The following is a 27,605-nucleotide window of genomic DNA, read 5'->3' as shown; positions in this document are numbered from 1 at the left end:
GGAGAATGGACTTCGAAACGGAGGTCTAGACTGCACTATTAGATGAGAAGCTAGAGGTGGTTTAGTATGTGGTGGCCACTGATTTTGTTGCTAATGTCAGTGTATGATTCACTTTTTATCGTTGTCTAACGCATGTGGCGGGCACGGCTTCTGTTGTTAGGCGATTTCCAATTCATTACTTTTATCGCACGATATGTATAGCAGGATTATTGCCATTGTAAAGTGATCATTTGAGTATATTCTTTCGAAATGTGCACGGCAATTTCTGATTTGATAAGTAGCCTTTGAATCAATCAGTGTATGTAGAGCAAGACACTACTACTGTGTACGCTGTAGCGTAATTTCTTCTAAATCTATTACTGTGTTCCACATGTAAGGAAGTGTGCCTGTAATCTTTTTAGAATCATATACTCATACAGATACTTAAAAAAAAAGGAATTATTCGCAGATACATTCACATCATACGCATCTCATATACATGTATAATGTATACCTTATATAAGCACACTTCCAATAATCTAGCACATAATGTTTACCATAAACTTACACTAGTTAAAAACAGCGTGATTGAGACTGTTCTTTCAAAATTCACATTCAAGTGTAGCTTGACTTGCGTAAGAATATACCTGTTTCTAAGGGAATTTTTATTTCTTTGCGTACTCTCCATTTGCGATGAAGAGCGTACAAGGATGAATCTATTAAGGACTCAATAACAAATATCTTTGTGAAAAAAGAATATACACTAGACATGATCACGTATTATTAACAAAAGGACGTTTATCTAATGAATGCAAAGATTAATTTGAAACATGATTAAAAATCCAAACGAAACAAACTTACTAATGCTCCTATATGGAGGTGAAATGACTCGACTTTTTCGTTTCGAAACACGTATGTTATATCACTGAAGGCTACCAATCCTTGCCATTTTTCTCCGCACGGTAAGATTACGGGTAAGCAATTCGATAAATCACAAGAGTAAGCTCTAAAAGCCACCTAGAAGTGTAGAGAAACGAAATTATCGCTCACGCGGGAACACACAGCTATCGAATGTTGGCGGGCAGCGAGCGTGCGCAACTGGCCCTGCCCCCTAGCGGCAACCACAGCTACCACGCGACCACACAAACAGCTGCTGACTCGACGTCGTCTGCTGCAGTGATCAGCTCGGTAGTGCCTGTTGTAGTAGACAAACCCGTTGCTTTCCAACATATTATAAGCTGTACAGTGCTTTACGCCCGCCACATGTGATGGCTATCTCCAGGGATGCCACAGTAGGTTGGTAAGTGTGGAATGGTGATTGTATTTTCTCTCGGAATGGCATGACGACGAACTAAGGCAAAACAACTGACTTGTCCTACCTTTTGACGCAAGATACTAGAGGCTGAGGGTGTCAGAGAGAGAGCGAGAGCAGCCGATGGAGGGGGAATGGGAGATTATGGTAATATTATTATTTTGACAGTGACATAGGTTCTTAAAACCAAGGACTGGATTTTAACAGAAGAAATATTTGTGTCTAATGATAATATTAATTTAATAACGCTTTAAAATGTGTGTTTGAGTAATTTTATATTGGATCCAGTAAGTAAACCTGGGACTGGCCTGCTTTGCTGCACGTCCAGACACCCTTATCGACTTGGCTTTGCTAGATGTGCTGTAGAGCTAACGTAACTAAGATAAAAACAATAATGATTTGTGTCGGGCTGCTAACCTGTGGGTTGTTGTGTACGTGCATCGTTGTTGTTTTTTTCTTGCGTTCAGGTTGTAATTGGGAAATGTAGTTTTGTTTTGCTTTCAGAAATATAGGGCTGTTTTTTTAAATTGGTTGGCATGTTTTATTTGAATATGGTTAGATACTGATTGGCGTTTGATGGTGGCATATTCGTCTTTGAATGTCTACACTGTTTTATCAGAGACGGTGTGGCAGTAGTAGTGTCACTGTCACATGATGTTCACATGTCCATGTACGGACTTGCGAATGCATGGCACGTTTGACGTATGTTACTAGGACTTTGCATTTCGTTTATTAAAATTATTATAGTTTACGCTTAAACACTGGTGCTTTGGCAGCATAACACTGATTAGGGTGTGTAAGTGCCTTGTCATTGTATGCATTGTTACGTACGTAGTCATGGACGGTGCTGGAGCAAGTTTTGATCCGTTAAAGAGTGATATATCGGATCAGTTTCTTTCATGTGTACAATAATTCTATGACGGTTGCCAAATCGTTAAACTGACTCGTGTTATGAATTATGTGTTTTGCTCTGACAGTGGCTTCATAACTCATAAGTGGTTATTGTTCGTCATGTCAGTATAAGTAAGTTGTTGCGATTGGCCCGCCTATCTTGCATCAAACTTAATTTCCTTAGACAGTTTATGTAACTATATTTCATCATAGCTTTTCTCATGTGGGCATACTGCTGTTTAGCTACCCTTAATAATAATATGTGTGTACACACACACACACACACACATTGTATTTGTGTTGTCAAGATATATATATATATATAAATATATATATATATATATATATATATAAATATATATATATATATATATATACATATGTATGTATATATATATACACACACACACACACACACACACATTGTATTTGTGTTGTCAAGATATTGAGGTATCATCAGTATGGGTTTTAAGCAGTATTTCCATGATATGTTTTCCAAGGTCTACAGTAGTTCTGTGAAGTTATTTTATGATTTTCAATGTTGCATCTAACCAGAAAATTCCCTCTGTCTAGTTGCACGGGACAATAATGTCTTAAACATTTGAAGTTCGCTACCATGACTTGGAGACGTAATGACGGACTGTGATCGTCATTATAATAAACTGGTGCTGAATAATTATGTAAGTGAGATTATCAGCACAACATGTATACCAGGGGATAATGCTTTACATATTTGCATCTTGGTGCAATGATACGTTAGCTATGCTGTAGTACCATGGTAACTTTACTGTATTCTTTGATAAATGAGATATCTTCAAATGTCATTGGTTGGGGAAGTGTGGCATAGCTCGACGCAGTTCCAAGGGCGCCGGACTGTCGTCGCCTGGTGACCAAACAAGTCGACATTTTTTTTTCAAACGCTCTTGTCAAATCTGTTTTACCCGAAATGCTCATTGTGGCTCAGTCCCACATCGTCTTTTTTGTTGTTTATATTATTAGAAAATTAAGGTGGAGTGGAAAATGGTAGAATAGCATAGAGATGTGATACACGTGTCGGTTGGTGCGTGTTCTGGGCATCAAGGTCATACGGCGTTAGGAAAACTCTCACGTAGAAACGCGTAGCGTAGCATCTGATAAATGCAGCACGTAGCCATTCTTGACTGCTCGGACACTCAAGTAAATATTGTCCATTTACTATAGAATTTAGGCATGTGGGTGCATTGTATTAGGAATACATTAGTAGGAAAGGAAATATTGTATGTTGTAGTCTTTGGAAGTCTGGTGTTACAGTATTGTTTAGCATAGGTGCATAAGCAACAACGCTAATACCCCTACTCATCCGTCCAAACCTTCCTGCAAGAGGCTGGACTTATGCCCAAACTGCATCGGAGCATAAAAAAAGACGCATAAAACAATATAGAATAAAAATAATTATATCTCCCATAAAAAAAAAAAAAAAATGTCCCAGTACATACCCCTCCAACTAGCGAAATCAACTCAAAGAACTTGAGGTATGATATCGGTGCGATATTGGTCATAAGAATAGAAGCGCTGGTAAACTGCCGGTGATAATGATGTATTATGGACCTAATTGCATTGTTGTGTCGTGTGCCTAATAAGGCAATATTTTTGTGAAGTAGAAATTGCTGTATAGCATAATGTAGGCTATGGCACTGCTGTGGTAGTTACAGGACCTTGTAACTCGATTGACTTAATTTTGTTCTTTATTCTCTTTTTTCTGATGTCAGATTGTTTTACACATGAGAAGGGACTTACCAGACTAGATGTCTATCATTTCCATTCTTCCATCAGTGAGTAGATATGCATTCAATGTTAGATTGTTTTATTCAACGAAAGAACATTCAGAGGTATTTTGAGTCGACTTCCACGGAATACATCGGCCTGCATCGGCTGTGTTGGTGGACCATTGTGTTGCAAAGACAATGGATTGCATTGCACTGGTGTTGCAGTGTTGACTGGAAACGCAGCCTTGCACCCGCGCCATATTTTATTGCACTTCCCCGTGCTTTGTTGCACCGTGCCTTTGCTGGTGCATGGGATCACAACACACACACACACACACACACACACACACACACACACACACACACACACACACACACACACACACACACACTATGTTCTGTTTCTATTCAAGGTTAATAGATATAATACAAGAAAGGGACGGATGGGTAGACTGTGCTTTCCTGGACTTACAAAAGGCGTTTGATAAAGTACCACACAAAAAATGACCAAGAAAACTCGAAATGACAGGAGGTATACAAGGAAAACTATTGAAATGGATGGAAGATTTCTTGCATGGAAGAAAAATGAGAGTAGTGCTCAGAGATAAAAATCCACTTAGGAAGAAATAATAAGTGGAGTCCCACAAGGTTCAGTATTGGCTCCGATGATGTTTGCTATATAAGTAAATGACATAGATGAATGTGTAGAATGTTACATGAACTTCTTTGCAGATGACGCAAAACTACTTAAGAAAGTAAGTACGGAAAAAATTGCGAATTGCTACAGAGAAATCTGAACAAGGTCGGGGAATGGAGTCGGAATTGAGAACTGGAGTTCAACATTAAAAAATGTAGTATAATAGGATTTGGAAAAAATAAGAAAAACGAATATCAGGACAATACAAAATTTGTGTAAAGGAAGTAAAGAAATTTGATTACGAAAAGAACCAAGATATGTCCCCAGACAAGCATTTAAACAAAATAGTCGGAGAAACCTACAATCTGTTAAGGTCAATAAAGGTGGCTTTTAATTACTTGGATGAGGAAATGGTAAAGAAAATACTAGTAACACTGATAAGACCAAGACTGGAGTACACAGCGACACTATGGACACTCGGTACAAAAAAGAATATAAGGAAAATACAATTCAAAGAGCAACAACCAAGATGGTCGCAACACTTTCAGAATTGACATATAAGCAAAGATTGTTTAATCTGGAATTACCAACCCTGGAACAAAGAAGAGAATGAGGTGATCTGTTGGCCATTTATAGAATTATGAAAGGCATGGAAGCCTTGATAGAGAAGACATATTAAAGTGGGATAGAAGAAAGAAAGGAGGTGGGGGGAGGACACGAAATGAAACTCAAAAAGGATAGTTATAGATGAGATCTGAAAAAAAAGTTGTCACACAGTGGTGGACGTCTGGAACAAATTGGACGAAATAGTAGTGTGGACAAATACCATACATGAATTGAAAAACAAACTAAATGTTGCGAGATACAAAGATGGGACAACACGAGCAAAGCTCCCCTTCCTTTAGAATACAAGGTAAACACATACACACGCACACACAAGAAAGCAGTATGCCTTTATCAATTAGGTGTTTTTGTGCGCATAAGATTTGTTGATACATGCACGCGACGGCCATTAAAATGATCTGATTGATGTCGTTGTCCACTAGTGAATTTCTCACGTAGTTACTGTGGCGGAACGTGAAAAGGATTCGTTCCGGTCTTTACCCCCCTCCAACGGGTGGACTCAGGTCTCGGGTGAAAAAGGAATTGGGGTTGCAGAGAGCGATCTTTCCTAATCTCGGGAACCAGTATGGTTCCGAGTTCAGAGACTTTTGAAGTCTCAGTAGTCGAGAAGGTTAAAGCGCTGTACAGTAGGCTTACTGGCGCCTGAGCGGTAACCTCGAGTCCTGCGCGCGACGGCCATAAAAATTATCTGATATATATTCCCACCTCTCTTTCCTTATCTCCCGCTTTTACACCCCCACACACCACACCACACACACACCACACACCACACACACACACCACACACCACACACACACACACCACACACACACACACACACCACACACACACACCACACACACACAGACGGGGATTCTGAAGAATTGTTATTTCTTAACCTTTCAGAAGACATGTTTCCCCAAAGGACACCGTCCAGGTCTCGTTCTCGTCATTAGTTCATGTCGTCCTCTTCAGCGACTTAGGTTGACTCCTGCCGGAGACCTCTTGGAAGCCTTTACTTAGTCGGGTGTCCAACGGTCTACCTTTCTGTTCTCTCCGTTTTCATCAACATACTTTGAGTGGATTAAGAACTCTGCTCATTTTGTGACGTGTTTTGTTGAAGGTTTTACTTTTGTTCAGTAGCCTGTTCAGTCAAGTGTCTTGTGCCCTCAGCTGAATAAAATCGAAAGGACTTTGCCAGAATGGAAATCAAAAGAGGACATCTTGAGATCGAAGAGGCGAGTGGAACTGGGCTGACCTTCAAATGACCTGTCCAAATCACAGTCAGAAAGCGTCGTCGTTCAGTTGACCACATATTTCTCCTTTTCGTTCATTGGTACACAGAGGGAACCCCTCTTTCCACAACTTTCTATAGATAATCGAACTAATGTGTTAACCTCTGGAAGGTTAGCTCCATAATACTAGGGCATAGGTATCTTGTATTTCAGTGTTCCATAGGGTAATTTTTCACACCCTTTCTCTTGTGGGGTATTTTTTCCACTGAGCTAATCTTTCGTGCTGAATGATATAATTTCCTTAGACTTCAGACTTCTCCAAAGACATTATTAGTAGCTGTCTGAACTAAAAGCTGTGCTTTTGATGGCTTGCGAAATCTGCGTCTATGAAATCAAGTCGTCTATATTACCTTTACCATTACCACATCAAGGATCTACAGTATGTGTATCTGTATTGAGTTTACTCTAAGCGGAAGAAGGGCAGTAAACATTCAGACCTGAACAAGATGGCATACAAACCCACGTGCCCTCTGATCTCAGTGGCAACTTCCATCCTATGCTTCTCTACGTTATTCTGCTTCTACCGTTGTCACTTGTTTAGATCTTCGTGGAGATGCTCCTTATGATCATAGGATTGGATTTTCTAAATATGCAGGAGGTGCCAAAATAAGAGGGAGGGAGGAGGGTGGAGGGGAGTGGAATATATAGGAAATGAAATGGGTGGGAGTGGTTTCTATGCCCTTTTTCTTTTTGGCTACCCCCCATGTAGGGGGAAAAAGCCTTTGGCATATGTATGTATGTAATATATTAGTTTTCTCATAAAGGATCCGGTCCATAATTCGCCACGGAGATGCTCTTTTTGATCACATGGGATTGGATTTAAATAAGCTCTAGTTTTCTCATAAAGGATTCAATCCATTTTTTTTTCATGGGCGGTGACGTAACATCTTTCAAAAGTCATCACGACGCGTGACATGTGTCACGTATTTTTGGATTGGGATTTTCACTTTAAATCTTTGCAAAAGTGGCAATTTGCGGACTGTGTCATCACGTTTTTCATCCATTGGTCGTTATCATTTATGGGGAATAACTCGAATGCGTATAAAGGCGCGCGCGCGCGCGCACGTTTGCTTGTTTGTTTAAAGAGTTGTCTCGTATGTGTGAATGTAGTGGTTAGTTGAATTTTGTGACGAAAGCAGCACGAGTGGGCCCGAACTGTACCATAATTGGAAATGAATGAAGAAAAGGAACGAGTGGATAAACAACTTGAAAGTGAGCCTAGGCTTCACTCTTGAGAAGATGATGGTCAGTGTCCGTTGGTTGAGGTGTACAACACGTGTCCGCGTAATGTAGGTTATCAAGGAAGATTACGCGTCAGGTTGTCTTGCGGTTACGAGATGAAAAACCGTACTTTCAGAACCTTTCGCCAGCCCAAGGTAACGCTCTCTGCCCTTAGGAAGTAGAATTGTATCAACTTCATCGGTTATATTCATATGGGAAATGTCGATAGGTTTTATTGATAACCCGGTAAGCCATTTAACTAAAATTAACTAGAAAATTAGATAAAAGCTCGAATTTCTATTATTTGGAAACATTCATCCAAGGCTGGAGAAAGGGTTGAAAAGTATCCCTAAGATAACGAATAGGACAGTTTGGGGGAAATCCCCTTCTCTCGGGTGAATAAAATCGCCTGGCGACAGCCAAAACTATATGAAAAAATGTTCCCCTTAGTCTGTGGGGCAAACGTTATATGGTAACAGCGCTCTCATGAATTTCAGGGTTATAGGCCCTGTTCAAGGTGCCCCAAGTCCTATGGCAGCCGGTCTTGCACATTCTCCATTCCAAGCCAACCACACTTTCTCTTTTTCTCGTGTACATTCGGGCCACAAAGTTTGTCAGCAGCCCTCTGGTTTCCTTATATGGTCATGGATGGCAGCGCAAGATTATTTCTTCTTCTGTGTTTTGACTTTTGTGTTTATTAGTAAACATATTCGCGATAAAGGCTACTGTTCGATTATTGGACTAACATGAAATTGTCTTCGAACTTTGGAATATGGCTGAACCTTTACGATTGACATCTGATAAGCACCAGATTTTTTTAACGTTTTCTTCGTTTTCGAACACTCCTTTACGCTCCCTACCCAGAGCTTTTCGATCTTGTCTTTTCCTCCCTACCGTCTTTGATTTTCAGTACCACTCACCCTGATTTAATCACCCTCCGTTTATTCTGAACTCCGTAGATAATTGTTAACAGAACCATATTTATCTATACACAACTGCTTTTTACATATCCTCTGTCCCTGTTCAATATCGTAGTCCTCTTCCAGTTAGCCATTTCTAACGTTCGCATTTCTCATACTTACCACAAAACTGTTTTTACTGTTCATTTCGACATTCCTATAACTTAGCTGTCATCTTTATTTCTCCCCTGCATCAATAAACAATCAGATATAGATAGATAATGAGTTGAACAAGTAAATATGAAATAATAAGATTATATACTAAAGGTTTGTTTCGAACACAGATTGCTGGGCCCACTGCATCGTACCGCCAACCGTCGTCGCCACGTCTTCTCCTCTGTTTACTTTTTGCCTTTCTGTTTCTTGACTTCTTGTGTCGTTCATGTCCACAAGCATATTTTTATGCAAAGAACAGAATACTCGTATGAAGTAGACATCCACACTGCAAGTCTAGAACTGTGTATTCATACGAAAGTTTCTGAGCAGTATTTCTCGACTGGTCATTAACTTCCAGATGCACTGTGCGTGTGTGTGTGTGTGTGCGTATTTACCTAGTATCTTACGGGAAGGGGTGCTACGCTCGTGCTGTCTTTGTATCTCGTCATGTCTAATTTGTTCGTCTAGTTTATTCAACACATCTTGCACTCTGTAGGGAAATCTGTTCTTTTCCAGGTCTTCTATAATTCCTTTTTGAGCTTCCTTCCATGTATGTGTGTGTGTGTGTGTGTTATGCGGATGTGTGTATATTCATAGAATATATTAATTGCTATACACATATGTAGAAGCTTCGTCAGCGTTGGTGTTTACTAGTCTAACAGCAAGAACCGTTAGGGATGAAATTATGTTACAGAAAATAAATTGGTTCCGATGGTGGTATTGGCGTGCGTGATTGAAACCTCAACTTCCAACTTTGTGGTACATTTTGGCGGTAATGAATTAACAAGAAAAAGTTATTCAAACATTTTTTCCGATATCTACATGAATTCTGCGGTATGCATACAGATATATTGTATGGTGCGTAACTGCGTTAGGCATCCAGTTGATATTGGGTTGCCACATGTAGGTTATTGGTTCTATATTATTTGGAAATCCACGATATAACACTATGAAATAAGCAAATTTCAGTCTTATACACTTCAGCACCGGGAGCTCAAAGTTCATGGCGGTTGACAGACTTAGTATGTAGTGATGTTTCAGCATATGTCTGCTAACCTACAGCAAAAACTAGGTCGCAAAGACTAGGTTACTAGTGCATGGAATTCTAGTAAATACTTCCTGCATTGTGCCGTGGTAAGCTGATTCTTGCGGGAGATGACATGTTTGAACTGCAGATGCAAGCAAGCTTTAGAAATTCAAGGGCATCTTGCAACAGTACTGATGAGTGAGACAGGTTAGGTACGTGTGACGGCACAGAATCGACCTTGAAGAGAGAGTTGGAAATCGGACCCGCTAGGCAAGAAGGCGTCTATGAGCGATAAAGGAGTGTCCTACGCCGGTCGGAGGAGTAAGACAACCAAAGAAAACGGAAATTAAGTTTAATCAACTGTTTACGTTATCTGCAACGTATTGTTCTCAAAATATATTTTTATCTTTTCTCGCAAACCACGTCAACAAATCAGTTTTCATCTCCGAGTTAATTTCCATAAATAAAGAAAACGGCAGTCTTTTCATACACTGGAAATAAGTCCCTCCGCAAGGACTCGAACCTTTGCTTTAGCGACTGCTTATTATGAAACAAAGACGATAGCCTTGAGCCAGCCAGGCCGTATTAAAGGATCGACCTGATCCGCGACCTGGTACTAGACCAGCTCAGTCTCTATTCTAAATTCATCGAGTCTTTATTATGGCGAGCCATCCGACAAGGTTATTCTTTGCTTCATAATAAGTAGTCGCTAAGGCAAAGGTTCGAGTCCTTGTGGTGGAGCTTATTTCCATTTGTCACAATGTCACACAACTTTTCATATACTGTTGCTACATGGCGCGTTTTTTCATCTTTTTGAGATAGTTTACCAATATCACCTTAGATGACAAGCGGTCATTTGCTTTGAACTTCTTCAGTACATCAATGCAGTTCATATATTTATATGTGGCAGTTCCCAGAAAATTGTGGACCCTTTGATTGAGGTAGGGTACATCAATCAAGACCACCCATCAATCATTCAATTTACTGGCCGAGACTCGTATAGTGAAATTCTCCGTCAATCCGGACACAACCACCGGATTGGTTCATAAGTCTCAGAGGTTTTGTAGCATGTTCTGGGTTGTAAGAGTGTTGGGCAGATAACACATTGCGTCTTCTGTGTGATGGGTGCAGCCAGGGCTTGCTGAGTCTGTTATCAGACCGGTTCTGTGTTGGTTTTGTTTTGGTGCTGGGTGAACGGATAAGAACCAGTGTTATTCTTGTTTGTCTTGAAAATGTCTTTCCTTCTTCCACAATCGCTTAAAATTGTTTAACGTTTGCTAAACATAAAGTAAGATAGAATAGTATATAGATGAATGAGCAGATAAGAAATATGCATTGCATTTCTGTATCGTGCTGGTTGGTTTGATATCCTGTATTTGTCACTAAGACAATTTTGAGCCAGGGATGCCAGAAACCTCCATTTTTTCAGCCGCTGTTCACGTGCTGTGCTTGTCATGGTGTAGAATTCACGAAATGATACGGCGACCTTCCCTCGTCTGTTTGTGCAACCAGTGACACAGAAATTGTTTGGCGTAAAGGAAACAATTTGAGTGTCGAGGGTCATAATGTTTTATACCAGCAACCACGGAAATGGCGGAGGCCAGGCGAAATGCTGCCTTTGACAATTACGTCATTGCACATTTTCTGTATATTTGTGTTCACGTGTATATATATATATATATATGTGTGTGTGTGTGTGTGTGTGAGAGAGAGAGAGAGAGATCACGCACTCGCGCACGAGATGAAGTGAGGCAAAGAAATAATGAATTAAAAAAAAAGTAAAGTTGCTATACAGAAAAGAGGAAGAAGAGACATTAGGGAGGAAGAGGCTGGGGGAGGAGGAGGAGGAGGAGGAGGGAAAGGGGTGCTGCAACAGAGTAGAGGGATAATTGGGACAAAGGGGAGCACGGAGGAGGGGAGAGGAGGAACAGAAACTGAGGAACATGTAGAGGAGATCGGGGTCCGCGATTACTTTCGGCTGCTGTCAAGATCTTTTTACTTTTGGAATTTTTCCCCCCGTGTTGTGCGTGTACTATGAGGGGGACGGCCATGTCCTTCCAGGCCCTTTTTTGGTCTGGTGGCTTGGAAATCGCTCTTTATTTATTTATTTATTTGTGATTTTTTTTTTTTTGGGGTGGGGTTGCCATCTTTGCTCGAGAAATAACTCCATATGTGAAAAATGTGTGTATACATATATATGTATATATATACATATATATATATATATATATGTATATATATACATATATATGTATATATATATATATATATATATATATATATATATATATATATATATATTATGTTTCTATATTTTACACACAAAACTTCATTCCCAAGAGAGCGGAATACCGGTTCGAAGTGCTGTGATGTTTTTCAGGCCAGCGGCGGGAACGAACTCACCGCTGAGTTAGCAAACGAGCTTAGTACCATTACACCAGCAAGAAAGTATGTGTGTGTGTGTGTGTGTGTGTGTGTGTAATTCTAACCAGAGATTGTGCATACTCCCCTTTCTACTGTACACTCCCAAGCGCTTCTCAATCTTTCCTCTCGCTCCCTCTTCCAAATTAATCCTCCTCTGTTCCCTTGCCTTGTTCTCACTCTTCTTCCTCCCTCTTCCCGAATCTCCAGTCTTCTTTCTTGTGACGAAAACCTTCGCCTCCTTTCCGTATACTCCTCCACGTTTCTCTTGCATTACCATTTAACGGTCTTCCACCTTCATCCTCTTTATACTAGCCATCCTTGTGTGTGTGTGTGTGTGTGTGTGTGTGTGTGTGTGTGATGTGTTTTGTGTATTACCGTATTCCAGAAACAGCAGTAAACTTTTATCCACACGAAGTTTGTGATACGTATATACCTGCTTGTTGGCCCCCGAGAGAGACTGTACTACGTGTATTCAGGTTCCTTTGTCAAGAACTTGGTATTGTAATGAGGCTGCCTTCATGTTGTGTTTGGGAAACATTAACTTGTCTCTTAACTCCCGTTACTCTGGTCCTTGAGCGAGTGTCATAGACATGACGAGTTAAACACCATGTGAGGACGGAGCCTTTATTTGTACGACGTTTCGCTTATTACAGCTTTTTTCATGTACATGATGTATTCGAAAATTACATGTGCTTGCAAAAAGCTGTAATAAGCGAAACGTCGTACAAATAAAGGCTCCGTCCTCACATGGTGTTTAACTCGTCAGTCTTGTCGGCAACTGCTACTTTCATGTGATAGACATGATACCCATGCTGAAAGAATAGTGTATCATAACATAGGTAGGTGTGCACTGTAGTGAAAACTATACCCGTATCCTAAGGATGCATACGGTGTTGTCGTCATAAGCCTCTTCACCATCATCAAGCCTCGTGCAGCGCTGCATGAGGCACTTGGCAGTGTTGAATGCAGAGCTTAATGCCCAGACAGTTACTACCCGGAGGCCGCAGTGCTGCAGCGCGTCAGTCACCTCTGAACCTTGTCGAGGGAATGAAGTGTGTCTTCATTGTCCAGTTCACAGTTCAATACGAGACATTTCTGCTTTAATTACTCATTGTATTTCACGTTTCAAAGGCAATGATGCTGCTGTAGTAAATCTATAGATGCGAGTGTTGCTCCTTGCGTACTAAATAATGTGCCATCCTAGAGAGATTACCGAACGACGTACTTTCCCACTCTGCGTCAAGATGGGCACTGCCCCGCTGCATGAAATTATTATTTTAATATTCAGTGGTTTGGGCTGGTACTCACTCGGACCTCAATCTTGTCGGTGGTCCGGGAGTGTTCATACATGAACGTAGGAAACGGTGCCCGCGCTATAGCCACATCAGTGACGATACCAGGAGGAAGCTGATGCATGACACCCTCGGTGATGCCCAAATCACTTCAGGTCCTGAGGTGAACATCGGCCCGCCCAAACACTACAAACAACACGTTGCGTAACGTATTGGCGCTACATGAGGCTTAGTGTGGACTGGCCTTCATTCTACCAGCTACACTAACACCACTTGTACCTTCAGTGCCTCCATCACGTGTTTCTGCAGTACATCCGTCAAACGACAGTAATTCAATATTGATACAATCTATAAATTCCTCGTCTTCACCCAGGAGACTTTTTTTTTGGGGGGGGAGGGGGCCCTTTGTGTTTCATGATGTACCCGCTGCAAAAGATGACATACCGTAATGACACACGTAAACTTTATCTATAACGGATGGTTTTGTTATATACACCAACAGCTTGCAGTGAGAGTATACCGGCACGTTTACCAAGGGCCTAATTATTTGTCACATGTATATGTCATGATTAGGAGAGGCACCATGTTGCAGCCTTGTAAGGCCTTATTGCATTGTCTTGTTAGTTTCCGAAACACATTGCAGAGAAGAAACTGATACTAGGAAAAAATAGAGATACACGAATAACTGGCAGGGACACCAAAGTCTTGTGTTGCCACACGCTTGTGAGCAGAGTTGGGCACTCGAATTAATTAGACGGTTTAGTTGGAAATTCAGATGCTTTCAAAAAGTTTTAAACGCAGAACAAATGGCAATATCGGAGCGGGAAGAATGCGTGTTTTCCTCTTCCTGCTGGTCGGTAAGATTTGGGAGGGCTGTGACGTCACAGTGTAATAATGCGTTTCCACTTTGCTTGTCTTCCAATTTCTCGGTAGCAAATCTCGCTGTTTTTCTTGGAAGTGTTATCTTGAAAAAAGCTACAATGAGGTGTCTCCAGACTGAATGAAATCATCTGGCGGTGGGAAGTAAAATTACAGAATACATCAAAATGGAATAAAATCGTATGGCTTTAACTAAAATCAAATTTATGTTAGCCAGAGGATCCTGTTGGTGTTAACCATGGCTTGCGTTTTCAGTTGTATATTATTCTTCATGTTTTGTAAGATAAGATGAGGATTTGTTTGATTACTCTTTAGCAGTGACGATTTGGAAATTGAAGGACTTACATTACGTCATGGTGGATAAGACATAACTCAGTCAATGGGAAGGAAAAAATAGCCTTGCATTGGAAGTGACATCCCCCCACACACACACCTCTGTAAATTTGGAAAGCGATTTATATAATTTTTTTATCTCTTATCCATGCATTCAGTTTGCACAATTTTGTTAGGTAACCGTTCCTTCCTGCCTTTGAACATCGAGAGAAAAAGAGGCAAACCGTACATCAAAGAACATTAAGTCGAAATTGGGCACTGCCTGGTACGGCCTCCACTATAAATTTCAAATTTGCCCACGCGACATGACGTAGCAGTCGAGGTTCGTTGGTGGAGGAACGAGAAGTGAAAACACACCTGTCAGCCTGTCGGCCCAATGGCCGAAGGGAGTCGAGATTGCAGTGTGTGGTGTGTGTGTGTGTGGGTTGTCCAGGACAAATTGGTACTCACTACGCAATTATTGCCTTGATTGGATCTCCGTGTTCTTAGAAATGCATGGGTGGAGTGAAACAGACTAATTTGTCGTAAGTTAACGATTGATAGTAAATTTATTTGAATCGGAAAATGATTTATATTCGACTGCGCTGTTTTCAGATTTTTTTTTTACTATTGCATTGCATCGAAATATACATGTTTGCACTTCCGCATTCTGTTGTATTTCTCATTTTGAATGATTTAAAGACGTGGATAAGTCGATGAAGAGAACTTTGAATTTGTGTAATTTTATTTTCGCCCCATTTGTATTGACAAAATCTCACTTTCGTCAAAGTCACATAATCTAACCTAACGGAACCTAATCTAAGAAAATTAGCGAAATGCCTTAGCCTAAGGGAATTTGGATTAATGTTACTTTATTTGATTACGTGATTTGGCGAAATGGTAAACCACCGTTTTGAATTTCATGTTTCAACGTCGTTGTGGACGGTTAGCAAGAGGCACGTACGCAGGCGTCAGCACATGCAAACCTTGTTCTGTAATATTCGCACGGCCCACATGCTTATCATGTACGCCTGACAAGATGCTTACCAATGTTACTGGGTGGCATTTTCCTTTCAATTCTGGTTGCCATCACTACCGAAGAGGTGTGGGTTTTATTCTCTTTTTCATCGGTTCTTTTGTTCAAGTTGGAAATATAAATATACATGGATTGTTTTACTTTCGGACTGAATAATAGTATAGTTGGCAATTTCAGAGCAGAATTGCAGGACCGAACGATTGGGAATTGTTTTTATTTGTCAAATGTACCCTCTTTCAATAGTGCGAGCGTTTTGTAAACATTTATGTTAATATTCGATATATTTGAAAGAATAAACAGCAGCTGACGCATGTCAACCGAACATGAACAAGTTCAAAAGTAATTACTGAAACAGTTTAATTGGCACCCTCTCTCATGAACTCGGGAGTAACAGACGACTTCCTCATTCACATATAATTACCCTCCTTAATTGGGTCTATTTTCGCAGGGAAATTGGGTCTCTACATAGTTACTCGCGAACTTAATTTGACTTTGAAATTGCGTTCGGCGTCCCTGTGCACCAATAGCGTTGGGGCCCGCCGACGGCAAGCCATGGAGGATGCACGGTGAGAGGGAGAGGGAAAATATCGGCCTCCACGTGATTGACTGCATTTTAAAGTGTGAAAGGTTTGTTTTAAAATGCCCAGGCCCTCAACTGGAGTTAATAGGGGGCCCTAAATGTTGTACTTTTTGGGGAAGGGGATTTCCCATTTCACCAAATGGCCAAATTACGTTATTACTGTGTTCATATGTAGTTTTGTGAATCGTGAATTTGGCAAACCAGATTTTAGCGAAGTGGGAATGATTCATTTGGAATGTGTTCTGTGCGTGGTGAGGCCCTACTCCCTCTCTGTCCTTTCTGTCTCCGAAAAACTTATGAAGTTCAGGATCTCGGAAATGGCCCTTCCTACATTCGGAAAGTCTGGTTTGCATTATTTTGCCATATTTTACTTCCTTTCCATTAAAATCCCCCTTCCACACCGCAAGTAGAATTGCATAAATGGAAAAGAAGTTTGTGACCAAAGGAGGGGATGGTTGGGTGGGTGGGGGAGGTGTGGGGGTTACATGGGCTTGTGTGTAAACGCGCTCAAACACACACACACACACACACACACACACACTTGTGGCGCAGTTGGTAGAGTCCCCGGCTGCCACTACGGCGATCCAGGTTCGAATCCTGCCCATGGCTGAAATAATTTAATTAACGCTGCGCTGCGAGTCGTTACTCCAACTATGGGCTGGGAGTTCGGGGTGTGTGAGCGTGTAAAGTCGCATCATTACCCATAGATCGGTCATATATGAGCTCTAAGCTCTCTTCCGGGAGGGAAATAGCTGTCGATCACGATTCCAACGCGTGATCCAAGACCATGGTGAATCACACACACACACACACCTACCTACCCAGAGATCGGCAAATAATGAGCTCTGAGCTCACTGCCGTAGGGTGGTGTCTGCCTGTCTCGACAGAGACTGCAGCAGATCCGAGGTGAATACACACACACACACACACACACACACACACACTGTGGACATTTCCACAGGCCAACAACATCGCCATAATCTCGTCGCCTTCTATTGACCGTTGACCATTGTCCTTCCCTTTTCTATCCGTACCCAACCCATGTGACCTTGGACTCTTGTGCTTGTTTCTTTTCCCTCCCTCTGCGTCCTTGCCCCCCCCCCCTCCTCCTTCTGGTAGCTTTATATTTTCCTCCTACGTCCTTTCTGTCCACTCCCACTTCCTCCCTTTCTGATGGTGGCTACTGCATGTAGTTTCAAGTTGAGTTTGGTCGTTGGAGAGACTTGTGCCAATTTGTCTGCAAACTTGGAAATCATAACGCATTCTCCTTTCTCCCCTGTTTTGCCTCTGTGCCCAGTCCTCTTCCGTAAGATGAAGTTCGTGAAAGAGTGGCAAAGAGCGACAGTTAAAAAACCGGGACTTTATTGGTCTGTTTTTCTCTAGGCTGTATATTAATCTCAACAATACTGCTTTTTGACTGCGCATTTTTTTCTTCTCACATTTGATACATCTTTGATCCCTCCATGCCTCCTTAGAATGTATAATTTTGTATTTTTCACATACGTTTTATATTAATTTCGACCTAGGTTGAGCAAGTTTTATTTTCGGAATGGAAAGCGCGGGAAACCGTTACGTCTAGGCGGGAAATCTCTACCGTCGGTGGCCTGCCGGAGTGGTGAATTTACATTCTCACAATCTCAACTCTCGTTTTTACCCTCGTCGTCTGGGGAAAATACGGTTTCGTAAGCCTAATCCCCATATTATTCCATAGTGCCGCGGATCTTCCTCCTACTTTAACAATCCACCTGAGTCTAATATCGAGGCTATGGGGTATTTCCTCTCCTCGCAATTGGGTTGTCGCTTTCATTCTGGCTCGTCTCGTCGAGATCATAACAATTTTATTCGCTTTCGTCCGCCGCTCGCACGGGCTGCTTATGCCTTCATTATTCCAATATAGCGGTTTATTGTTTTCCCTGGTACTTACGGTTACCCAGTTCCCTCTCCATTCGCCTGTGGTAATGAAATGTTAAATGAAAGTATTACTTGCATGTTTGGCTTCTTGAGAAGTCTCATCACTGGCTAGGTAAAATGTGAAGTCATATTTGCGGATGCCTCGTCGTAAAAGTGCCATGTTCAGTATGATCCTAATGGCAGCCGTTGTTTGCCAGATTTCCCTCACTTCTTTCATCCTGCTCCTCCTCCTCCCACTCCGGCTGTCGTTAGCCTCATCTTCCTCCTCCTCCTCCTCCTCATTCTCCTTCACCTGTTTATCTTCTTCCTCCTCTTCCTCCACCTCCTGTCCTTTCACTTCTTCCTCTTCCCTCCTACTCCTTCCCTTCCTTACTTTCTCCTCCCCTTCCTTACTTTCTCCTCGTTCTCTTCTTCATCCTTCTCTTCGTCCTCCTCGTCTTCCTTTCTGTCGTCCAATTCCCCCTTCTTTCTCTTCACTTTCCTGCTTGCCTCTTCTCCGTCGCATGCTTCACATTTTTTCGTCTTCTTTCTCCTCTTTCCTTCTCCCTCCTCTCCTTTCATTCATACTTCTAATCTTACTCATTTGCTTCCTTCCTTCTTTCTCATTCACCTTACCCTCATTTCTCTCATATTTCCCCCGTTTTCTCCTTTCCCTTATTTCTCTCATATTTCCCCCGTTTTCTCCTTTCCCTCATTTCTCTCATATTTTCCCGTTTTCTCCTTTCCATCTTCCCTCACTTTTCGTTTCCTTTCTCCTCCACCTGCCCAGCTCCTTCTCATATTAATCATTTTCTCTATTCACCTTTCCTTCCTCATTTCCTGTTTTCCTTCTTCATCCTTATTCTTTTTCTTCTTCTTTTCCTTCTCTTCCATTTCTTTCCTTCCTCCCCAGCTCGTCCTCTTTCATCCGCCCCTGTTCCTCTTTCTTCTCCCCCCCTCTCTCTCTCTGTCTCTCTCTCTCTCTGCCTCTCTTTCTCTCCTCTCTCTCTCTGTGTCTATCCTTCTCTTTCTCTTTTATCTTTCACCCCTTGTCTATCTTCCTCTCTCTCTCTTCCTCGTTATTCCTCTACCTCCCCCCTCTCTATCTGTCTGTCTCCTTTCCTCCCACTTTTTTCGTTCCTGTTTATCTTTTACCTCTTATTTCCCCCATAAATATTTTGTTAAAAAAAAAAAAACGAGTGAGGATGGATTCAAAGCAAGCTGTAGATTAGCCATAGAAACAAGCCTTGTTAGATTTGCCATCGTCCAAGTTATTAAAAAAAATGCTCTTTGACAGTCAATCCGTAATAGATTAAAACTAATTTTTGCAAATTTTGGTACAGTAGTGAATACATTGCTGTGAAATTCATCATTGTAAAATGCATCTCACCATGAAGGGAAGTAGGATTTTTTTTTTCTTTTTTTTTTTAATCGATTGGTGGTTGAGGGCGAGTGTTGAATAGGTTGGAAAGCATGTTCTAGTTTTTGTGTTATGGTTACATATTCTTGATGTTAGTTTCTTAGTCGTCTTGGATAGTACAGGTGATGTGTTTTCTAGTTTCTAGTAATGTTGTGAAACGAGCGCGATTTTTTGTGATTGAGAATAAATTTTTACTTCGTCAAAGAGCATTACGCGTAATTATGTTTCGCCAATTGCGTTCCGCCAAATTCCCTTTGGTTACGGAGTTTGGCGAAATTTTTTCGTGGTAAAGCTAAATAGAATTTGGCGGAAAATTTGGGCCTCACGTGACCTCAGGATGAAAGAATTCGCCAACAATGTCCAGTGGTTCTAGCGGCTAGAATCTATGGCTAGAATCTAGCCATAATGGCGATGTCGCACCGAACAGCTGAAGTCATGGAAATGGCGAGGGGGAGACGTAAAAGAGCGGCATAACGGAGAGATAATACGTGAAAGTGATCAACATTTTTTTTTCCTTTTATATATTTGCTTGTATTCTTTGTTATATTCGATTGTGTATATGTGTTTTTAGTCCGGCGTCTGGAGGTGAGAAGTATGGATGGTGGTTCGAGTCCCGGTAGAGGCAGCACGTGACGTCTATTGTAATGTAAAATGTACAGTACCACGCACGAGCTGTAGCAAAGGTTTCGATGTCCAGCCACCTTCGAGAGCGGGTACCTGCTAGGAAAGTGAAAATGAGAAGATGAAAGGGGGGGTGGGAAGGCTCGCCGAATTTATGAAGCGGCCTTGTTGTGGATGTGCTGTGTCTTGCTGCATTGCTTCTGACCCAGGGCAGTGGGCGAGATGCAGGGATGACCCGTCATCCAGGAGGAGCCAAGAAAAGAGGGAGGGAGGGAGGGGTGGTGAGTGGGAGTGGAGTATGTGGGGATGAAGTGGACGGGAGTGGATTTAAGTCTGACTTGGGTTACCTCCCTTGTAAAGGGGGGAAACCCGTTTGCATTTGCAAGTAATAATGACAATAGTAATGATAATCATGATGTATAAATTATGATAATAATGATGATAATGGCAGTAGTGTTAATAATGATAATGATAAGAAATCAATAAACGAATAAATAAAAGTCGGTTTGCGTAGCGAGGCCTGGAACCGCCGTGAAAATTGAAATGGGCAAAATGCAAATTGTTTATTGTGGTCGGGGTTCCCCCCCTCCCCCCCGTTGGTCTCTGTACTCGGAATGCCAACCCACAGACTTAACCAGAACGAAATATGCAGTGTACAAGTTTCACGAAACATTAAATTTTTGTATTTTTTTTTTGCCAAATTATGATCTCGCCAAATTCTGTAATATGTAGTCCAAAAAGTGACGGATTTTGAAATTGATCAAATTTGGCGAAATTTGGCGAAAAACAACTAAGAGGAAATTCTTAGCCGGTTCAACAGAACAACATAAACAGTAGGTAGCCAGACCAGTATAGACTAAGTATCTCTTGCGTTGTTAGGGCTAAGACTCTAACCTCTATATTCAAGCTTATATATATTCTAACCGCCAGGCGATTTTATTCAGCTAAGGGAAACTACCCTAGGCATCAGATGGTCAATTAATATCACTCCTGCAGCGGACCAGGGACATATATTGCGGGAAAGTGGTTAATTTGATTGAGATGGGCAAGGGCGGGGGTGGGGATTGATCCGAAATGAATAATTACCATTTTGCTAAACTCATGAAAAAGTCGGGCACTGATACTCCATGCTGGATGAGAATTTGGGTTCCTGGAATCAGATTGCCGGGGCCATTATTTTGGTCCCGGCAAGAAACACAATTTTCGTGATATAGCGTGAAAAAAAGGGTCTTGGATATTCGCGGGTAATTCCGCCGCTGCAGCTCAGGTGTAAAGATGGAAAACGAAATTGACGTAAGCAGATTTATGGAGATTTTTTTTGTTTTTTATTATTATATAACACACATTATTTTAGTGTTTAGGGCTCACGTACGTACGTATTTTGATGCGGGTCTCGTGTGCCTACGCATAACTCCACATACGAAGCAAGAACGCATCAGAAAACATCACGCAACACATTCCGTCCATGTGGTGTATCCATGCGAAGGCGCCACGAACGCTCGCAGTACCAGCCTCACAAACGTTCATACAGCACGGATGCACACACAAGCATACAACAAACGGCGCGCATTCATCAAACGTATTGCACACACGACACGCACGCTTGAACACCAGAAACAATATCACTACATTTTCGCTTTCTCGAACTAGCCCATTCTTCATATGTTCCCCTTCCCTCTCCGCTGGGCCTCTTACTCTTTGTGCCCCATGTACTCCCTCTTTTTCTTTATCTCTGTTTCCTCTTTCCTGCCTTGGTCCCTATACGTTGCAGGGATTGACTTTCATGTCACAGTATCTGTTCCTCTTTTCATGCAGCTGCGCACACTGTAGCTGGTGTCTTGAACAGATGACTAGGGTTTGCGCGGGGCAGAATCTTGGGCGCTGCAGCCAAGGCGCATTACGAAGATGTAACGGTCTCTGAGCGAGCGGCTGGCGGGTGGGCCGGCTGTCTGCGTCATGTGGTCCGCCATCCTGCACCTGATTTCTCGATAATAGGTCTCGTTCATGGTGCGTCAGATTTGCTGATGGTAATGGCATCATGGTGTGTCCCATTTCCCTGCAATGGGCCTGTTTCAGGGCGCGTTTGATGGGTTGATGATGGGGGTCTTTGATAGCGGATAGCTAGCTCTGTTCATAAGGGATTTCGATTTATTGATAATTGGATCTCGTGGTATCCTGTTGTCTTGTAATGGGGTATCAGGGCAGAACCTTTTAATTCGTGCTCCTGTTGCGGGGATAAGAATGCCGCCACCGTGTCCCTTTAGTAATATTTTTCCCTCACCTGTGAAGTGTCAAAGCATACTTTGATAGGGCCACCACTACAGTGGGTTATGGTGAAGTGGTTCAATTCTAAGGAGTGGTTTACCGTGGTGTGGCTGATTTCATTGTATTATGTTGTCATACGTTTTGTTTTTATTTTTTATTTATATTTGTTAATTTATTTATCATTTATTCCATTTATATATACCGGGGGATTTTCCCCCCTTGTAAGGGAAATAGCCAAATCAGAGGCACGTACCTATTCCCTCCCGTTCCACTCGCTTCCACCATCCCCTCCACCCCTTCCATCTCAGCTCCTCATGGATGACGGGTCATCCCTGCATCCGACTGAAAAAAAATGCTTAGGCTACAATTGGCATGAATTGTGCTACATATGAAATACAGCATAATGGGACTGCCAATTACGTCAATACTCGTATATACTTTTTCAGCGCACGCCAGCGCTGTTACAATAGGGAAATCGCCATAAAATATGAATTTAGTTTTATGTTAATGTCGTCAATGAAACAGTTTTACACCCTCGGGCCAAGCCCGGAACAAACATGCCGTGATTGTTTTAATTAGGATACAGACCATGGTGATATCGACTCGCACTCTCGACAAAATGCACATGGGGTGCATTTGACGTCATTCGAGTTTACATATAAGCGTTCGGGCCTCGTTGGTTCACGTGGAAACACTTCCTGGATTTGCATATTTACGATTCTCATGTTCACTTTATATTGCCATTCGCGTGACCCGCCGCCTCTCTCTTTCTCTTCCTCCCCCTTCCTCCCTCTCCCTCCCTCCCGTGTCCCTCTCAAACCGACACCAGTCTCTGTTATAGCGTCTTGATTTAGAAGGGAATGTCTTTTGGTGCAATATAAAAAACTGGTATTCGGCTTATTCGACCTTTAAAAAACTGCTAAATACTTGTAATTTTTTCACAAAGCGTGCTTACACAGTCATTTGTGTAATTTAATTTGGGATTAGTATTATTTTTTAAACATTCGTGACACCATTATATACAGTTTCAGATTTAAAGGTGAACTTTTGTAACAGTGAATAAATATCGAAAAAAGAGTGCGCACAACAGCCGCGGGGTAACTTGATCCTGTATTTTTTTTTTACTACACCAACCCAAGCCCCATGTCGGAGCGTATTATCCTGTAAAAAAGCGACCTGGGCTACATGCATCCAATTTCTGACCGATTCGAATTCTCTTTCGTGTGACAAGACCCGCCTCGTCGGCACTTGCGCGCGCAGGGGAATAGTTCTGCAGCGTCTGCCTGCCAATATACTGCAGAGCGGCGAGACCTCGCGTAACAACACAAATATATTTCGTAACATTTTGTGACGTCACGTGGGGAATGGAAGATCAGGATACCGCACATGCGACAGTTGCACGTGTGTGTGTGTTCATGTTTTGATGTGTACATTTTCTTTGTGTGTTTGCATATCGTGCTTCGCTTCCTAGATACTTTTCACTTCGGTTAGCATATTGTGACTCGTTGGATTTCATACTGGGCAGTGGGTAAGATGCAGGGATGACCCGTCATCCAGGTCATCCAGGAGGTGCCAAGATAAGAGGGAGGGAAGAGGGTGGAAGGGAGTGGAGTGTGATAGGGATGGAAAGGGTGGGAATGGTTTTTCATACCTTTTTTTTTTGGCTACCTCCCTTGTAAGGGGGGGGGGAAGCCTTTGGTATATGTATTCTTTTGATCATGATATCCCTCATACATACATTCTGTGTAAAATATATATATATATATATATATATTTGTTAGCAGATTTTGCTTTTTTCTTCAGTCCTACTCCATAATTTTTACCTTGTTTTCAGGTCATTTTCTGTCCCGTTTTCTTGCTCACTGGGTGCAGTCCAACTCATCTGTAAGTGATCATTCTGTAAATGCATTTTTGTACTCTCCATATCTCTCCTTCTTTCCCACGGTATTGTCAATGCCATGGTCTCTAGTCGTACTGTATGCAGGCAAACATTGTTTTCCACAACGCTCTATACTTTTTGCAGTATCGCTTTTACTCGTTGTACATTTTCACTTGGGACAAACGATGGATACCATTGGTTGTCCTGCGAGGTGGAGGTCGGAGAGAATCATCTCCCCCCCCCCCCAGCCACCCATCTTCAGAACCCATCGGGATGAGCTCTTCCACAGATCTGACACTCAGTCTCCGGAACGAAGCGGAGATCTCTCTGTCAACCTGGACCTGCTCCTGCATTCTTTATTTTCTCCAAGTTAGGAGAGCTAAGAGCCGACGACTGTTCTCCTCCTCTTTCTTTTCCTTCTCTCCCCTTCTTCCTCCTCCCCTTCTTCCTCTTCCCCTTCTTCCTTCTCTTCCTCTTCTTCCTTTTACTTCTCTTCTCTTCCTCTTCCTCCTCCCCTTCTTTCTTTTCCTCTTCTTCCTTCTCTTCCTCTTCTTCTTCCTTTTACTTCTTCCTCTTCCTCCTCGTGCTCATCTTCTTCTTCCTTTTCTTCATCCTCTTCCTTCTCTCCTTCCCCCTCTTCTTCCTGCTCTTTCTCTTCTTCCTCTTCCTTTTCCTCCTTTTCCTCTTCCCCATCTTCTTCAGCTTCATCCTCCTCTTCCTTCTCTTCCACCTCTTCCTTCTCCTCCTCCACTTCCTTCTCTTCCTCATCATTTCTCTTTTTCTTAGTCTTCGTCTTACTCTTCTTTCAATTCTTCTTCCTCTTCTTCCTCTTCCTCCTTTTACTTTTCCTTCTCCCCATCAGCCTCCCCGTCCGCCGTTTCTTCTCCTCCTCCTCCCCCGATTCCTCCTCCTCCCCACCTTTCTCCTCCTCCCATTTCTTCCTCCCCCCTCGTTCCATCTCCTCCCCTCATCTTCATCCCTTCTCTCACACTCCCCTCTACCTCATCTTTCTTTCGTTTTTCCTCCTACTCTATTTCTCCTCTTCCTCCTCCTCCCCCTCTTTCTCCCCTTCTTCTTCCTTTTCCTCCCCATTTTCCTTCTTCCCTTCTCCTTCTCTAGCCTCCTCCTCCTCCTCTTCCTCTTCCTCCTTCCTCGCAATCGGTGACATAAAGATAGACCGACACTTACTCAACACAGCATTCGAGATTTTGCATGCAGAGGGATCTGTGAGTGGACTCGAGGACCGTTGCCAGCCGCTGCGGGGGTGCGGTTCTCTATTCAGTAGAACTCTTAGAAACCATTTATTATTAGTGTTGCGTCATTCTCCAAAATGAGTTTCAAAATGGCGGGTATTTTAGCAAGTGTTCAGTTATATGCTCAAAGGCAATTCTTACGTCTGCTAACCGTGCAAATATCCTCCCGGTGGCTGCACATTAGGCTAGCATGCTACTTGCTATTGCTAATTCGTTTGAGTAGAAACGACTTCGGTTACAATATTCTAGACCTCCGTAGGAACATCTCGACAACGTGTCCAACGTTCGTATTCTAGGTTTGACTTTTCTTAGTTCGTCGTTCATCTTCTCACGATATGACGTCAGCAAGTGTAAGTTGGCATTTGGAAATTTGAAAAACAAAAGATCGTAATCGAAGTCGTTTCTGCTCAAACTGAGTAGCAAAAGCAAGTAGCATGCTAGCGAGAAATGTCTCGTGTGCCGCCACCTATACTATGCTCTTCAGGTAGTATTCATGTTCATTTTGTTATTTCTCACTTGCTTACTGATTCTATTTGTATAGTGTGTCACGTACATACATACATACATACATACATACATATACCAAAGGGTTTTCCCCCTTAAAAGGGAGGTAGCCAAAAAACAAAGGCATAAAAACCACTCCCACCCATTCCAACCCTATCACACTCCACTCCCCTCCACCCTCTTCCCTCCGTCTTATCTTAGCACCTCGTGGATGACGGGTCGTCCCTGCATCTCGCCCACTGGCCTGGGTCAGAAGCAGTGTCACGTACCATGTGAATGTCATCTGTTTTCGTGGCAATGCATTTGTCAAGGATAAATTCAGAATACCAAGCATAATTGTAGGTCTTTCTAAGAGCTCTCAAGATCCGTTTCCATTTTGTTATGTTTGTTTTTTGACATTTTAATTACTGACATGGTTATGTACAGTTTTCTCGATTGGGGATATAGAAATTAGGAAATCTCCAACGGTGGGAACTGAAAGTTATGAAATAAAAATAAATAGATAAATGAATACACACTTGAAGCTATATACCTGTCAGTATATACTAAAGACTTCTAACCCCGCTTATAAGGGAGGAAACCTGCCAAGGCAAGAAGGCTACCCATGCACATTCTATTCCCATCCATCACTAACTGAGGACCTTTGGTTTCTTTTTCTTTTATATTTTTTAGTGCAGAAGTTAGTAATTCCGTAGTCGATAATTCCCAAAAGAGAAAAATATCTGTAGATGTTTTTTTTTTCTTACACTCTCTGGAAAGATGAAGAGTGCGGGGTGATCTAATAGAGGTATTCAAATGGGTCAAAGGTTTTAACAAGGGTGGTGCAGGCAAGGCCATCATATTAAGATAGCAGGGCAGAACTCGTGGGAATGGGTTTAAAATGGAGAATTTTAGGTTTAAGAAGGAAATAGACAAGAACTCGTTTACGAAGAGTGGTTAATCTAATGGAACAGACTTAGTAACCATGTCATGAGAGCTTAAACTATTGGCAGTTTATATAAAAGACTAAATAACTCCCCCCCTCTTCCTCTTCCTCCCTTCCTCCTCCCCATCTTGCTCCTCCTCCACTTTTCCTTCTCCTCTCTTCCTCCTCCTCCCCATCTTCCTCGTCCCCTTTTTCCTTCTCCTCCTCCTCCTCTCTTCCTCCTCCCATTTTCCTTCTCCTCCCCTCTTCCTCATCCTCTCCTCTTTCTATATGTCACGGTAATCTCTCTTGTGTTATAAAAAAATAACCCAACGACATGACGTCACAACCCGCACAGTCCTTTCTGTTAGATCCTCTAATTTGTTTCCAAAAACTTAAAATGTCCGACAGATAATTATCTCCCTCACACTCTAAACTCTAAATCCAAATTATGTGATTTCTTTCTCTGATCTTTACTTTTTTGCATTTTGTCGAAGACGGTTTAGTGATAGCGGGTTGT

General features: G+C 42.1%; 1 protein-coding gene across 5 annotated transcripts in view; it reads left to right on the top strand.

The window, feature by feature from the left end:
* Positions 1-1,121: 1,121 nt before the first annotated feature.
* HPS4 (Hermansky-Pudlak syndrome 4 protein) overlaps positions 1,122-27,605 on the top strand; it is a 220,544-nt gene continuing 194,060 nt past the window's right edge. Inside the window, exons 1-2 of one of the 5 annotated variants that reach the window (XM_076175268.1) lie at positions 1,154-1,279; positions 3,931-3,993. In XM_076175268.1, the coding sequence (XP_076031383.1) occupies positions 3,967-3,993 (27 nt within the window). In that variant the 5' untranslated portion in view covers positions 1,154-1,279; positions 3,931-3,966. Of the gene's footprint in view, positions 1,280-1,399; positions 1,439-3,930; positions 3,994-27,605 lie in introns of those variants that run through there. The other 4 variants (XM_076175269.1, XM_076175271.1, XM_076175272.1 and 1 more) reach the window with 4 other exon arrangements.

The sequence above is a fragment of the Oratosquilla oratoria genome, chromosome 37 (assembly GCF_046742065.1).
Source record: "Oratosquilla oratoria isolate Oo_2021 chromosome 37, ASM4674206v1, whole genome shotgun sequence".
NCBI classification, from domain to species: domain Eukaryota; kingdom Metazoa; phylum Arthropoda; class Malacostraca; order Stomatopoda; family Squillidae; genus Oratosquilla; species Oratosquilla oratoria.
The sequence above is the reverse complement of the archived record's forward strand: the minus strand, read 5'-3'. Positions and strand labels throughout refer to the sequence as shown.